The sequence below is a fragment of the Crocodylus siamensis genome, chromosome 4 (genome assembly GCF_052110815.1).
Source record: "Crocodylus siamensis isolate JL-2025a chromosome 4, ASM5211081v1, whole genome shotgun sequence".
In the NCBI taxonomy this organism is placed as follows: Eukaryota; Metazoa; Chordata; order Crocodylia; family Crocodylidae; genus Crocodylus; species Crocodylus siamensis.
In genome coordinates this window covers 112,994,111-113,009,217 of record NC_143398.1, presented here as the reverse complement: position 1 = coordinate 113,009,217, position 15,107 = coordinate 112,994,111, and the positions used below count along the sequence as shown (strand labels likewise).

Here is a 15,107-nt window from a genome sequence, read left to right as displayed (position 1 = left end):
GTGGAGCTGTGTAATATCTGCAAAGGTCAATAATGCAGCTCTTGATTAGAGAAGTGCAATTCTTGGAAGGTGACCAGAAAAGCATCCTGTTCAAACAAGGCTTCTAACCAGCTTGTCTCAGACATACCTATTGTTGTTCTCACCCAAGCTGCTTTAAGTTAAGTTTTTACAGCCAATGCAAGAACTTCTTCTACATTTGCCAAAGAAGGAACCTTGCTATCCTGCCATTCCTTCTCCTGCTTAACCTGAAATAGGTCATTTTAGCAGTGGAGAAAAGCACAAGAATTATTGGTCCAATTCTAACCAGCTGTCTTCCTGTTTAGCAGACTGCAGCCCCTACAGAAGGAGCCAAGGTATGAAGAAAAGGAAACTGGAACCCACCTAAGGAATGACAGCAGCTCCCAACTTCTTGCCTCTGAATCCGTCGTTTTTTTCCAGACAATCTGTTCAGTGGTATGAGGAAGGTAATCAAGCAGACCAGGCCCTTCCTTTGGTGCTGCATAAACTTAACTATGAATGCAGGACAGGAAGCTGTCCCACAGTCATGGGCTTGACACCCCCTTTTGTGTGGTCAAAAATGTTTCAAATGCATGTCTCCGCAATTCCAGATTCAGATGCTGTGGAAGGGCTCTTCACGTCATGACTTGTATCATCAGGTCATAAAAGCTGTAATTTTAAATTCCTTTGTGCCATTCTAAGAAACTGGTTCCTAGGATGAAATGCGTGAAGGGTGAGGGTGGGGTCATTCCTCTGCAGTTTCATGTTGTAGAGAAGGCAAATAGTGTTTAGTGAAGTGAAATTGGGGAAGGAATCATTTGACCCCACCCTGCATTAAAAATTCTGCTTGGCCAGGTCCATTATACAGGGAATGTGATTGACCTGTTCTGTTCCTTTACTAATTTGTTTTTATATGAACTTTTATCCCCTTTTTATTATGGCAAACAGGAATAAATGTTGTAGCTGCTCAAGTGGGTCAACAACACATTTATCTTGAATACATGGCAGGTCCTCTGGACAAAGGAAGATTTCTACCACACTGACTTCTCATGGTTTAATGCTACTCAGCCTGACAACCCAACTCCCTCTTCCTGAAGCACAAAGCAGATTAGTGCTATAAACCTAGTGACAAGTCTGAAATTAAACAGAAGCCAAACGACAAGTATTTTGTTGTCTACTCCCAGGTTGTAGCTTAAGGGAGGAGAATGATCCATCACACCATTGCCTGCAACACCAGGGGAGATGCAAGAGGTTTACACACTTTTAGTTAAACATGTGGGATGAAGCATAAATCAGGAGAAATGGGGTAAGTGTTAGAAGCAAAGAATAGGAGTTACTGAACATATCTACACGTTCATTAATGCACTGTAATTGTGGTGCATTGTTTAGTACCTGTAATAACAGGTACTAACTTAAATGTACCATAATTAGCACTACTGCATATTAGTGTAGACAAACATTGTGTGAGGCTTAATGCACACTGGACTAAATCTGTGCATTAGCACCGTTTTTGCCAGCTGCACTAACGTGTAGAAGAATTAGTCGGTGCACATTAAGCATCTCAAATAGATGTGCCCACTCCAGTCCTAACTTTAAATCGCCTGCCAGAGTGGCAAGTGCTCTGCTTAAAGCAGGAACTTGCCCAAATAGCAGTGTTAGTATAGTACAAGACTAGTCTTAATGACAGTGAATCATAAGACACATATGTCCTGTCTCATAGCTAAACAGTAAGTCGGATACACAACACTAAAATTGAAAGCAAGCTTTACCATGCTCTTTCCCTGTTAGCAGAATCACGTTTCTCCAGTAACAAAAAAACTGATCCCCCACCCCTCAAAAGGTCTTCCCCCCCCACCTCCAAGTGTACATACACATACTACAGTATCCAGCAGCAAAATGTAGAACTGAATATACCCAAGTGGCCGCAATACCCCATTGGCTGTATGAAGCTGCCTCCTTGCCAGCACATCTGTGTATAAAATTGCCAGTAGCCTTTATTGCCTTACTCATAAAACAGGATAGGTGAAGCTGACTACTTGTGCTCACTCCTGTTTAAGGTGTCAATGTATAGCCTGCCTTTGTCGCTTCCCAGCCCATCCCTGGGAAGAGAATGCTTATGACACTGGTCAAGAAAAAAATCTCATTACTTACTACAGTCAGTGCTTATGCATCCCACATTAAGCCAAGGCAAAGGCTGTTAAGAGCATGTTTGGATCACACAAAGAAAATGGAAGATTGAGCCACAAGGTTAACTTTTGGAAAAAAAGCTGTAGTCATAGGAACCCAAGTGCATGCACAACCATTGGTTCAAGACTGGAGAGATGCCCCACCTTGGTGCATCATAAAGCCCACCTCCAAAGCTTGCATCCTCTTTGGAGGGCTTTTAAGAACCCTAAGTAAGGGAGGGAGTCCTACAGGATCCCAGCCTACAGCAGCATGAACAACAAAAGCTTTCTTAAAGAAAGGAGATCTAATAAATTGTTACTATTTAAAAACCCTGCACCTCACTTGCCATCCTCCAGAAGACACTAGGGGCCCATGTGACCTACTGCTACCAAGAATTGCCAAAATGGCCATTTACCACACTGCCTCAAGGACATGTAAATCCCACTGAGGCAGAGAATGGCTTGAGCAGACACGGAGATTCCTTGCAATTCTAAAGATGCCTCTTACCCCATTCCCAGTAAAGACATTACTCCTCTCAGACAGCTCTTTGCTAGTTCCAACTACAGCTGCTTGAAGGACCCTGACCAGCCAAGCAAGCTTGATGCTTTATGTTTATTAACAATAGCAAGAATTATTTGGGATGGAGTTCATCTAGGCTCTGTTTCACCAGGGTTTCCACTCCACAGTGTTGTAGGCACACATCCCTCTAGCTTAGTTTCCAAGCAAGAGGTTTGGGATACAGAAAGAAAAGCAGAACCAACCAAAGACTGACTTCTGCCAACCCCTTCTCATCAGGAACAGATTCCTCTCTGACAGTTGCTAAGAGGCAGCACAAAGTCTCCAAAAATTAGCTAGGATCCAGAGATTACAGTAGACAAGGGAGTTTGCCAATCCCCTGGGGTTAATGCCAACTATTTAGACCTTGTCCAACCATCTGTCTCTGGAGCAGGAAAACTATACTGAAGCCAACCTACACCACACCAGAAATGTGTTGTTGCCTGACTTACTTGTTAGCCAAGTCTCTTTAGACTTACTGATGCAGAAAGTCATTGACCCAGCACCTATGAACTGTCTTTTACTGTTGCTTATTTTCAGAGTAGTTTGTTGAAAGGTCAAACTTATTTCTGACCACTGCTTTTGACAAGTTTGGGGTCTCATTAAAGTAGGTACTTTCCTGAGGAAAGTAGCCAGGAGCTGGGTAACAAAAGCCCACCTGCAGATAGTTATCCAGAGAAAGGAGACACAAGAGGTAGGAACCAGCTGAAAATGAAAACCCACAGTTCAACAAAAGCAGGTTTGTTTTATTTGAATGATTTCATTAAATATTCTACAAAGGTAACAAATTGCAGCACAAAGCGCAATCATACAAGAAGCGCAATGCCTGGATTTAGTGCAAAACATACAACTAACTACGGCCAGGGAAGCCCAGAGTTTGAATTCAGTTTATTTTTCTTTTTTGCCTTTTTACAGTGTACATTGTTAAATAATGTAAAGAAAACATTTGTAAATTCAGAAACAGATTTTATGTGGAAAAAAGATACTCAAAGTGTAATATTAAACGCAAAATAATTTAACAGTTCAGTAGCATTAGTTTATTCCTCTAGACTTCAGTTATTTCATCCACAGGAGGGAAATCAATGGTAAATAAACCAGCTCTTGCATAACATTAAGAGAAAAACCGACCTCAAACTTATTAAATCAATTAAATAACCATGTGCTGCTTTCAGTTGATCAGTTCTTCTGCCATGAAGTGTTGCCCTTCTCCCACTACTGCTTCAGGCCTGTGACTGCTCTGTTATACAGAGACATGCTTTTCCACTCCCATATTTGGTGTATCCAGGAACCTCCTCTCCTCAGTCATTTAGAGTAGAAAGCAGAGGCTTTCTGATTAGCTTGACCAGCAGGGACCCCTTTTCTCCTTCTCTTCCCATCACACATACAACTGTGAGCCCTCTTTCTCCTGTAGTTTTATGGAGCCTGCATGTTAGTTAAAAGGACTTACAAGGAGGAAGAAGCCACTCACAAACATCTGAGGAACTGTTGGAACCCAGTCATCTGGCCACTATCTTTCATCCACCAGGACTTCTTCAGTTTGCCTACACCTTTGCTGATAAACAAAGATGATGTAAACATCAAAACCAGATGAAGGGAAACAGATCTTGTGCCTTTGGGGGCTTTATAGGTGAAATGTGAAACATCCACAGAAAGAAAGCAGAAACCCCAAATTAAATTCTCCCCCCAGGGAAGTACTACTCACAGAAGAAAATTCAGACAAGTAAAAAGACTTTTGATGCACACGCTTCCAGGATGCCACTGAACTACTCTCAAGTACCAGGAAGCAGTACTTTGACCTTCACAGCTTGTTGCAGCACTACACTGAGTAATACTGGTTGGCTGCAGTATTATTACTTTGAACAGGGAACCAGTATTTTTAACTACGAAGAAGGGAAGAGAGTGAACTAAGCAGAAGGTACAGTACAGTTATACTCAGGTGGCACAGTTAGTTACGGTCCTGGTACCAGCTTGAAATTTTTTTTTGAGTGAACAAAATTAAATCCTCTGCATGCATAACACAGAGGGAACTCCTTGATGCCGGCTGTTTCAAGTGCATCCATTGCCGGCAATGGACGTCGCACCGGGAAAGCGTACTCCTGGCACGAATGGATTAGAAAAAAAAAAAAAGGTAAGAAAAGCAGTCCCAGCAGATAACCCACTCCACAAAAACCAATGGCTCCACCCTCATGCACACATGCTTACCACACCTTGTCACCCCTTCGTAACTTGAGTCAAACCACATCTGAAGTTGAACCTCTCCTATATATACACGCACACACATTCTCCCCACCCTCTAGTTTGATCCAGCCCTATTAAGTCTCAAGGCAGCATTTGTTAGTTTTGTCCGTGGCCTACGTCCCTCCCCCTGCCTGCCCTCAGTCACACCAGCATTGAACCATCAATTCTGAAATGTGTCCATTTGGGCAGCTTCCCCAGCACCAGAACTCTTTCAACCTACAGCCTCAACTGCTTCCTCTCCGACACCTACCCTAGACTGTTACATTATGACTATAACAACACATCCAACTTGTTGACCCTTTGGTATCCCCGTCACTAGGTACAAACAATCCATTCTTCTCTTAGCTTGCCCTCTCTCAACTGGGGTCTGCTGGGAAGGTGATGCTAACTGCAGAAGCAATAAAAGTCCAAGGCACTAAAATATCCAGCAAGCATACTGGGAGAACAAACAAGTATTCAAGTACATTAATTTATACAATTTTACATTCACATTTATTTATCTAATACAATGAAAATACAAAGGAAAAAGTTAAAGTGTCTCCAATAAGTATAAGGATATAGCTAGCTTTTTTTACATTTTTTTTACTTTTTAACTTTTTTTAACCCTCTATATTCCACTCATTTTAAGCTACTGTTGTCCAACAACATTTATATATCACAGTGTTTCCACATCAAAACTGATGGTAAGTACATGTCCGCTGGGAACTTTTTAAATTTTTTTAAACAATTTAAATTGCTCTAATGCTGCTGTTGAAGCTGTTAATATCTTTTACTTAAAGCAGTAATGACCTATCTCAAGCATGGGCTGCACTGCAAGTCCATTTGTGTCCCCCACCACTCGGGAGCCAAAGACGATTGTTTAGGAAGAGGAAGAGGAGGGGGATTTGGACAGCTCCTCTCCTAGTCTCAATTCTTCAGGTCAAGATGAGAACTGTGTTAAAGCCATGAACTAGGACTAAACTCTCCCACCAGCACATGTGGATTCAGACTCAAACCAAGAACGGAGTTTTACAGCGAGATCTCTTTGACTGAATGACATCCATCTTCATCGCTTGCTGCACGAGCAGGAACATCTAGTCAGAAGCACTGTCCCATCACAGAGTTGTCAATCACCCTCCTCCCCCTTGAGATTTGCGGCTCTTTACAGAGAGCTGACAGCACTGGTTGGACAAGGGAAGCTCATTCCCACTATGGCAGAAACAGCTAGTTTGTTGCAGCACTAGTAATTGATACAGGCCTCATTCCCTGTCCCAGGGTCTACCCAGCTCAGTCTCTGGGTGTGGCTAAGTGGTCCGCAAGTTGGAGCCTGGGGGGTTACTGATAGATTTCTGCAAACTGCCAATGTTGAAGCTTTGCAAAGAGGCAGCACCTACAGGCTGGAACTGGCCGAGGGACTGCTGTGCTGGACCACCTGTCCCACTCCATTGAGCTGCAAAGGATGCTGCCGGGTAATTGTACTGCTGTGGTGGGCACATAGCCTTTGTGAAGTGACCTAAAGAGGTAGCTGATGCTGCAGGGATGGGTGTAGCACCCAGGGAGGATGTCATGGATATACAGAGTTGGCCAGGTGCCGAGAACTTTCTTGCCATTCCAGGGCCCTGAAATAAAATTCAGTCCCAAAAAGGTTATTATAAAATGTAGCTGAAACAGCAACCACCCCACACCCCTGCTCTCTTTCATGCAGGAAAACAACAACCTAAAACTCTCCTTTCTTTAGTACCTGACAGAAGAGGCAGCAGAAACCGCCACATTTAAGCAAATGCCAGTATTTTACCAGAGCAGCATTTCTCCACCCGTGGGTCGTGACCCAAAAGTGGGTCGCAAGAACACTGTAAAGGGTCACAGGGAGCTCCCATGGAATCGTGCACTTTCCCCTTGCAGGCTGCAACACTGGCAGCTTGCATGGAACTGGCACACAGCTGGAGGGATGGCAATTGTGAGAGCAGCCCCAGAAGCTGGAGAGGGAGGGGACAGGATGCAGCAGCCAGAGTGGGGAGAGACTGTGTGGGTCAGGACTAGGGAGCTGTGGGTCACCAGTGGTACCAAGCTGATAATTATGCTAATGGGTCCTGGTGTGAAAATGGTTGAGAATCACTGTACAAGAGCATCATTTTGGTTTGGCTCCTTGGAAACTCTCCATTAGTTAGATATATTAAAACACACTCAGTGAGCATTGGTGCTAGCACCAACAGGTCTCGCTCCAAATGTTCAAGGGTATAACAGAGGGCCATGAACAGGCAGGGGGAGAAGAGACTCACCTCATAGTTGGTGTGTCCTTTGCCAGCTCTCTTGCCAGACAGGTTCATGGCATCACGGGCCCAATTGTCTACCAACTTGTGCAGGTCATCTGTGAAGGTCCCTTTTCGGCTGGAGGAGATAGCAGGCGGCTGAGACTGGGGTGCCTGGTTGTTCACTGTAGCCCCAACTGTGTTAGTGCTGCTGGTCCCTGGAATTAAAAGGAACAACAGCGGCTTTACACTAAGATTTCGGTTTTCCCAGGGAATTTAAGTGTTATGGCAATGGTGGAAAAAATACAAAGACGCAAGTTAAAAAGCCATGCACGTGAATTCTATATTTCATTTCTAGCACACACTGGAGTGGGATTTCCAAGGGTTCACTTTGCCATTTGCCTCAATTAACAGTTTTTGTAGATGAGTTTTCCAAGGAGTTCTGCAAGCAGTAATAGTCGTCTAGGAGAGGAATGGCTCCTGCCTACATTTCTTTTTTGGAAGTGAGATTAGTGGAATTTGGTTTCACTATTAAGTCACAGGACATGTGATGCATGGCAGCGAAAGTCCTCTCACTGCACATCACAACTGTAGTAGTAGCCACTGTTACATCACACTTCAAACCCAACTCAAAGCACAAGGGAAGCAGCAGTGAGAAACAGGCCTCACTGCTCTACAGTGCAGCCATCTCCATCCTGTGAATGGAGAAAAGGCTGTTCCCTCCCAGATTATAAGCAAGCACATGTAGATGAGCAACAGTAACTGCCAGGGCTGTCATACTCAAGCACTACCAGCCTCATGTTCCCAGGGGGTTATGTGCAAGGGTCCGTCTCCACTTAGCAGGCAGCGTACACTTCATAGGAAGCTTGCCCTTTCATTTGGAGACCTCCTGGAAGGTTGCTGTGTTATCATGATCCAAGATGTTTTCACATGTACACAGCAAAGGCAGCTTGAAGGGGAAGGAAAACAGCTCCTAAAATGGACATGGGGTGCCACTCCCCATCTAGAATTGACTGCACTACAATATTAGGAGCCAGTGGACAGGCTGCTTTCAGTTCTGCCAGAGCGTTTGCTGAAAGTTATTTGAAAAGGTAACTCTTTGGGAGACGATAAGCAGCTCAGTCACGTGCAACCTCCACACCTTGGGCCTCATATTTACAACTGCAGAATGAAAAGAGCTGCATTCAAGATTTAAACTTTTCTGCAACAACCATGATTGCAGGGATCTGAGCACTTCACACAAAAGATTCACAACAGCACTGGAGGGATCCTCAATTTACCAATGGGGCAAGTAGTCTTGGTGAGGACATCACTCTAGTCCTAGAGTGAAGATGTAGCCATGAAGGTCCAAGAATTGAGAGTGGCAAGGATTTTTTGGGGGTCGTATTTTTTAGTGGACCAACTGCGTGGCTGGAATAAAGTTAGACAAGCTTTCGAATGCAAAGCATTTTCATCATGTCCTGCATTCAAAAGCTTGTTTAAGTTTATTTCAGCCTTGCAGCTGGTCCAGTAAAAGATATCACAGCCCTCCTCCCCCCACCAAAAAATCCATTGCCCATGTCTTGTCAGAAGGAAAACCCAGAACAGATCTTAAGTCTCTGAACCCTTGGTTGGCACCAGACTTTTCTTCACCTGGAAGTCCATGGAAGATGCTCACCACGGTGTAGAATCAAGCTTTTGTGTAGGCCACCTGACTCTTGAGTTGGGTTAAAAGGTCTCCTCAAGGATTTGAGGCTGGAACTAAAACAGCACCTGGGAAACTCGATGTGAGCAGGGCAAACATTTCCAGAGCACCGAAGACCCCAGCAAAGGCATCATCAGCTCCCTACTGCACTACACCAGATACCAAGAAGTCACTACTAGAGTTGTGCGAAGCTTCAGTTGCGGATTCAATTTGGAGGAGATTCAGCCCAATATGGCAGCCGAATCTCTGAATCCAAAACTGAATCAGGAAACCCTTTAGTCTCTCCGAATCAAACTGGAAGCCTTTGATATGATTTGGAGAGATTCAAAGGTTTGGCCATAGACATAGCTTTATAAGTTTTTTCTATGTACCTTGAGGTACCAAGCATGGCTCGTGAACACTGAGACGGTGGGGCAGATGGAGTGTCCCATGGGAGCTCATGGGAGTCCCCCATGCACTCAGCAGCAGACCTGGAAGTGGACCAGAACTACTTCTGGTCCACTTCCAGGTCTGCTGCAAAGTGTGTAGGGGACCCCCTCCCCTGCCCAGTGACTGGCGCCTCCTGGGTCTAGGGTGGCACCTGAGGTTCCCCATGCAGCCGATCATGAGCCAGAAGGGCACAGTGGCTGGTCCCCCACGCACTCGGCGGCAGACCCAGAAGTGGACCAGAACTACTTCCAGTCCACTACCGAGTGCACAGGGGACCTCCCACGCTTCCCTGGGATGCTCCATCTGCCCCACCATCTCAGCATTCGTGAGCGGCACCTGGTACCTCAAGAGACATGGGGAAAAAAAACCACATATAAAGCTGTGTCTATGGCCAAATCGCCGATTTTCTGAATCAGAATCGAATTGGGACAGTGATCTGAATCAGTGAATCAAATCACTGTCCTCTGAATCAGGCCAAGTCCAAAGCAAATACTGCCCACTTCACACACTTAAGTCACTAGCTGCAGCCAGTGACTATGGCTTAGTCAACTGCAATACTTCTGTGCCCAAGCATTTCTGCAAAACCTTTCTACCTAGGAAAGAGCAGCCTCTGCTTTTCTGTGAGAATGGATCTCTTGTCAAGGGATACCAAGAAAGAAAAAGAACATTTCCTGTAGACACTGAGCAAGGTGCTATTGGAGCAGACAGTGCTGGAAGGAGAGGCATCATGCTGCCCTTCACCAGCACTGCCTAACTGTGTGGGTGCAAGGAGCCTCGTGCCAGCGGTGATGAAGGGGCTCCCTGACCAGTGTGCAGGGGGAGTTCAGAACACAGTGTAACAGATAACATCAGACAGGGCAGTAAAGAACATCATATAGGGTGATGGAGCAGTGAGGACATCAAGCACGTGTGACATTAACAAGGGGCCTGAAACACAGTTATTGGACAAAGTAGCAGCACAAAAGTGAAAGGGTAAGGTTAGTACGTACACAGGCAAACAAAACAGAACTGTACTCAAAAAAAAAAAAAAGTCACAGGTTCATGCAAGGACTAGCACCTCTCAACCCCTTCCTGATGGCCAATAATCTGCCTCCTGCTGCTGGGAACATTTCTATACAGCGTACATTTTGTTTTGGTCATGAATTACACAGCACACACTCTGAGGGCTTTGGTCTAATCCAAAGAGAGTGTGCCCAAGCCAGTGTAGGAAGAGGTAAAAACAGAGTTAGTCAAGAGACATCAAGCTGTACTTAGCTAGAGAAGTGCAGTGGGATATGAACATCCTGATTCTCTTGCTTATAGGGTAACTTTTGCTTGGGAGCTCTTGTCTCAGGCTCATCAGAGGGACAGAGACAGATTGGTTCATGTTGTTAGATGTCAAACCTAACATTACAGAACTCCCATTTTTAACAGTGGTCAAAATAAATAAAACCCCTCATTCTCAGAAATTTTGGATTTTAGTTGGCTGTCCTGATGCAATCCCAACCTATAAAAAGGGCCATCAGAAGAGTCTGAAAGGGAGTGCACTTAAAAACATGTAGCATTCAATGGAAATAACATCCCTCCAGTCCTGCTCAGTCACAGCAAAAGTCCCCATATCTGGTCTGATAAGGAGGATTGGAAACAAAAGTGAGGCTTCTCCCTTCAGCCTGTGACCCCAACCTAATTTCATCCTACCCCCTAAGGCCAACCCTGAGTACCTGTTCTCAAAAGATTTAGAGCATCCCTAGATAAGACCAGCAATCAAATTAGATATAGCTAAACATTTCCTGCTTTGGTGGCATGTCATTCAATGGCTTTCTAGATCTTAAACAGTAAGGAGAAGTCTCTCTCCAATTGTCAGGTGACAGAAGACAAACCCCAAGCAGAGTCATTATGAGCAAGCCAGCTGCACAAGAACCAAGCTTACCATGTTACTGTGTGCAACTGGCTCTACTGGTGAAACACTGAATTATGCAATCAGCTCCATAACTAAGGTGACGTCCAGCAAGCCTAGAGCAGCAGCTTAATTCCCTACCCATCCATTTGTAAATATGCCCAGGGAGCTGGACCCTATTAACATGTTAAACACAATGAACACAATTAGAGAGCATGACAGAGACAGGCGCTGTGCTGGAGACAGAATCAGAGAGATTAGGCTCTAATGACAGAGGAAGACTCATGAACAGCTTTGCAGTCAAGGATCAGAAGTAACAGATAAGATAATTACTACAGAGCTGGTTGCAAGGACAGACTTTTTTCACCATCTTCCCTGAAGCACAAAGAGAGAGTAATTTGTTAAATAAGAGAAACAGTGAGAAATGTTAGTATCAGCAAACAGTACAAAAAGCCCAGTGAGAAAGAGAGGAGAGGGCACAGCAGGGCAGTGCTGCAGGTATGCTTTTGAGGGCCACTAGTGGCATGTTTTTGCTTTCTCAGCTAGATATTTACATAACTTTCTGGCAGCATTTCTCTGGTAGTGCTCCCAACAAGGAGAGACTCTGCATGCCTGTTCAATAGTTCCCTGGGCTCTAGTGCAGAACATTAGCAAGTTTAAGCACATAGGGCAGATACAGGTAGACAAACGTGGGAGACAACAAGTGGGAAGAGAGTCTCTTATGGGTAACATTTGCCCAAAACTGAGATCCTCCAAGCATTTGGCTGGTAGCTTGTTTGCTCTTACTATAACCACTCCTCCCTTTCCCCATTTTCTGAAATGTCAACAGAACATGCTAGCCATTTCCCTGCTGGGCCTGTTCCTCTCTCTCTCTAGAGTTTAAAGCATCATTACTGATCACTACACTGTTTCCTCAACACTACTGATTCTATACTAGGTGTCTTTCCCCAGCTGCCCAGAATGGCCTATGATAACATTTAAGGTACAAGATTCCAGGAAGCGAGCAACCTGTAAAAATTAAACATCAAGCCAAGCCAAGCCAAGCCAAGCCATGCTTTCATAAGCAATACCCATTTTTACAGGGCAGCTACAACAAACTTTTCAGAAGGAACCTCAGCCCACCCCTCCCCATCTGGCAATCCCAAGTTTAAGGGGCAGGGGCACAGAAAGGAAAAAAACCCCCAAAAACCCACATAAAACAAAGCCTCCCCTAGACATGATATTTTACAGTTGGCCTCACACAGTAGGCCCGAGGTTGTGACAAGTTCAGTGTTTTACTATACAAGCAAGGACCTTGACCGCAAGTACATCCGGCTCAGAAATGCCATTCTGTCAAATCTCCAGAAAATGATTGAGTCCCACCCCAGCTGTTCTTTATATTCCCCTTCCCAAGAAAGGGCCAGGCCCAGTTTTATAAGTCTTAACATTTCTCCACTAAAAGAAGTTATAAAGCTTGGAAACCCAAATGGGTTATACACTGACTAGCCTTCTCCCTGCTCAACACTGTTAAACTGCATGGTTTGAAATTCTGGAGAAGAGAAAGAAAAATAATCTGGTCAGTTACATCTTAAGACATATTTTGTCCCAATACTGGAAATCCAGCTAAGGGTGATTATTGTCTGGAAAGACACCAACAAAAGAATCTTCTCTCCCTCCTCCCAAACAAAGGGGAATGTTTTAGCTCGTTCCATTGCAGCTGTCTCTGTAGAAAGCTAGTTCTGCAACCACTGATTTCTTTATTGGAGTTCATTCATACACAGATCCCCTGGCACAGCCAAGTTGCTACTTTGCAGACAAATGACACAAATGACAGACAAATGATACAAATCTGAGGAACGGGTGTGAAATGTGGCAAAAGGCAGCCAACTTCACTGAGCTTCCAGCTCTCAGATGCAGTCATTCCAGGGGCAGGGGGCAGAAGAAGGAATGTCACAACACTCACAAGTCCAGCCTAGAGAGGAAGCATGGAAGACCTGGTAGCACCCCCAAGAAGCAGCACAGTAAGTTTGCAGCCTCAGCCCATGCATTTCTATACTCCAGATAACCACATCAGAAGTTTGAGGCTTAGCTGAAAAAGCCTTAAGTAAGGGAGTGGAGAATTCTGGGGGGTTGGAGAGGCATTGGGAGACCTTTATTTCCCTTCCTCACTTCACACATAATATATTTAGCTAGTTTCCAACCCCCAGCAAGAGTAGCCTTTTCTGAAGAGGCATCAGATCCTTGGCTACTAATATGGGGAGTGTCTGAAGGATCCTTTGCAAACATGTTTAATTCCCTTAAATACTTTTTTTTTTTTTTTTAGCAACCAGCTAACTCCATGAACTTGAAGAGGGCAGTGCTCATTGTTTTGGGGTTACACCAACAGCTCAGCATTGTTTATGTGAAGCTGAGCTTTACCCAACCTACTGAGGAGATGCACTGCAGAAGCAGTCATTTTATTTCACATTTAAATACCAGTAACAAAAAATTGTCTGAATACAAGGGAGCACACCCTGGACATCCCTGCTGCTGCCGCCATCTGGTCAAGGAAGCCCTCGTTGCCACTCAAGAGAACCAGATTTCTCTCAATGATGCGTGTGTCCACAAGCATTTGTTGTAGCAAGATCATAAACCGGGTCATATGAAAGCACCAGGAATCCATATGCCCTTGTGATCCATCCTGATTTTCTGCAGATTCCTTACAGAATACTAGTCACAACAGGGAAGTCTCCCTCAAACTTTACGGAAGGTAAGTGATTGTTACAGGGCAGTTACAAATAGGAGGGGGCTTAATCCAAGAATCCAAACTTCTAAGGTGTACAAAGAGCAGCTGAGCCAAGCCATGGGATGGGAGGGAATACAGAGAAGCAGATGAGAACAGGCTGCAGGAGACAAACCCAAGCAGCAGGAAAAAAAAGAAAGAAGAGACAAGGAAGGAGTAAAGGTGTTACACACAAAGAGCCAAGCAGGGCGTACTCAGAAATCGGGTCCTCCTGCCACCAGGCTTGAACGTCACCCTCTCAGATGCACAGTTAAACTTCGCACAGCCTGTGATAAAACAAGAAAGGGAAGAACAGAAAAAGGAGAGGAGGAGGGACAGACAACTACAAGATGTTAGCAACTTGAGGTTGGAGGGGTGAAATGTATTAACATGGCACACAAGAACAAACCTCAGGAGGCAGTGAGTGATATATAAACACAATACAAAGGCTTCCTCCAATCCTTCCAGCCTTTACACCACCATTTTTAACAGCAAAGAACTGGTAAATCTCCCATGTCTAATTCAACATACCTGTTAATGGCACTTGGTGACATGTGACATTGTGCAACTTAACAACAATCAGTAGTCCCAATATTCCTGATGAGATTAACAAGGGACAATTCTTATGAGAAATTCCTCTTCCACTTGTTCATCTTTTTTCTCATGATCAATGCCTACATTTTACCCCATGCAAATTCTGTGCCAACCAGATACCACCCGCTTGAGACCACTGCAATGAACTAGCTTTTCAGGGAGAATGTTTGAAAATGGCTTATATGATTTCCCACTTTGGAGGCTACAAGCTTAAGAGCTATTACTCCTCCCAGTATATGCTCATAAGTTATATGCCCATCACTAGAACAGTTCTATAAAAAACATCAACTTAACTGCACAAAGCAGCCTGTTTTTCAACATGGTATTTCAGGGGCTCAGGTGGTAGGAGCTACTAAAGCAGGGACTTTTGCACCAGCAGCAAAATTTTATCTAGTTTCCCTGTTTGGTCTAACCTCTCCCCCAGTCTCCATCTCTGGTTCAAGTTACACCTCTCCTCTTATCCTCTTCTTCCCCATTTCCCACCCTGCCAATCTTCTAAACTAACTAAATCCTTCCCTCCCACCCCAAAATCATGAAGCTATCTAGATGCTCACATCATGCACTCTGCTTGTGTTAGACCCTCTCTCTCTCTCATCGTCT

At 44.5% G+C, this 15,107-nt stretch overlaps 2 protein-coding genes across 12 annotated transcripts in view; one reads left to right on the top strand and one right to left on the bottom strand.

The window, feature by feature from the left end:
• The window catches only part of RAD52 (RAD52 DNA repair protein), a 28,907-nt gene extending 25,619 nt beyond the window's left edge, over window positions 1-3,288 (top strand). The window contains exons 12-13 of one of the 3 annotated variants that reach the window (XR_016441865.1): window positions 324-464; window positions 946-3,288. Coding sequence is in view for 2 of the 3 variants with exons in the window: in XM_090043413.1 (XP_089899539.1) it covers window positions 324-385 (62 nt within the window). In the remaining variant the exon portion in view is untranslated. Of the gene's footprint in view, window positions 1-323 lie in introns of all 3 variants that reach the window. The other 2 variants (XM_090043414.1, XM_090043413.1) reach the window with 2 other exon arrangements.
• A 301-nt stretch (window positions 3,289-3,589) lies between these two features.
• The window catches only part of WNK1 (WNK lysine deficient protein kinase 1), a 145,501-nt gene continuing 133,983 nt past the window's right edge, over window positions 3,590-15,107 (bottom strand). For 6 of the 9 annotated variants that reach the window (XM_090043403.1, XM_090043405.1, XM_090043407.1 and 3 more), the window contains 3 exons: window positions 14,129-14,200; window positions 7,215-7,402; window positions 3,590-6,554 (listed from right to left, as the gene is read on the bottom strand). In XM_090043403.1, the coding sequence (XP_089899529.1) occupies window positions 6,240-6,554; window positions 7,215-7,402; window positions 14,129-14,200 (575 nt within the window). In that variant the 3' untranslated portion in view covers window positions 3,590-6,239. Of the gene's footprint in view, window positions 6,555-7,214; window positions 7,403-11,506; window positions 11,549-14,107; window positions 14,201-15,107 lie in introns of all 9 variants that reach the window. The other 3 variants (XM_090043404.1, XM_090043412.1, XM_090043411.1) reach the window with 2 other exon arrangements.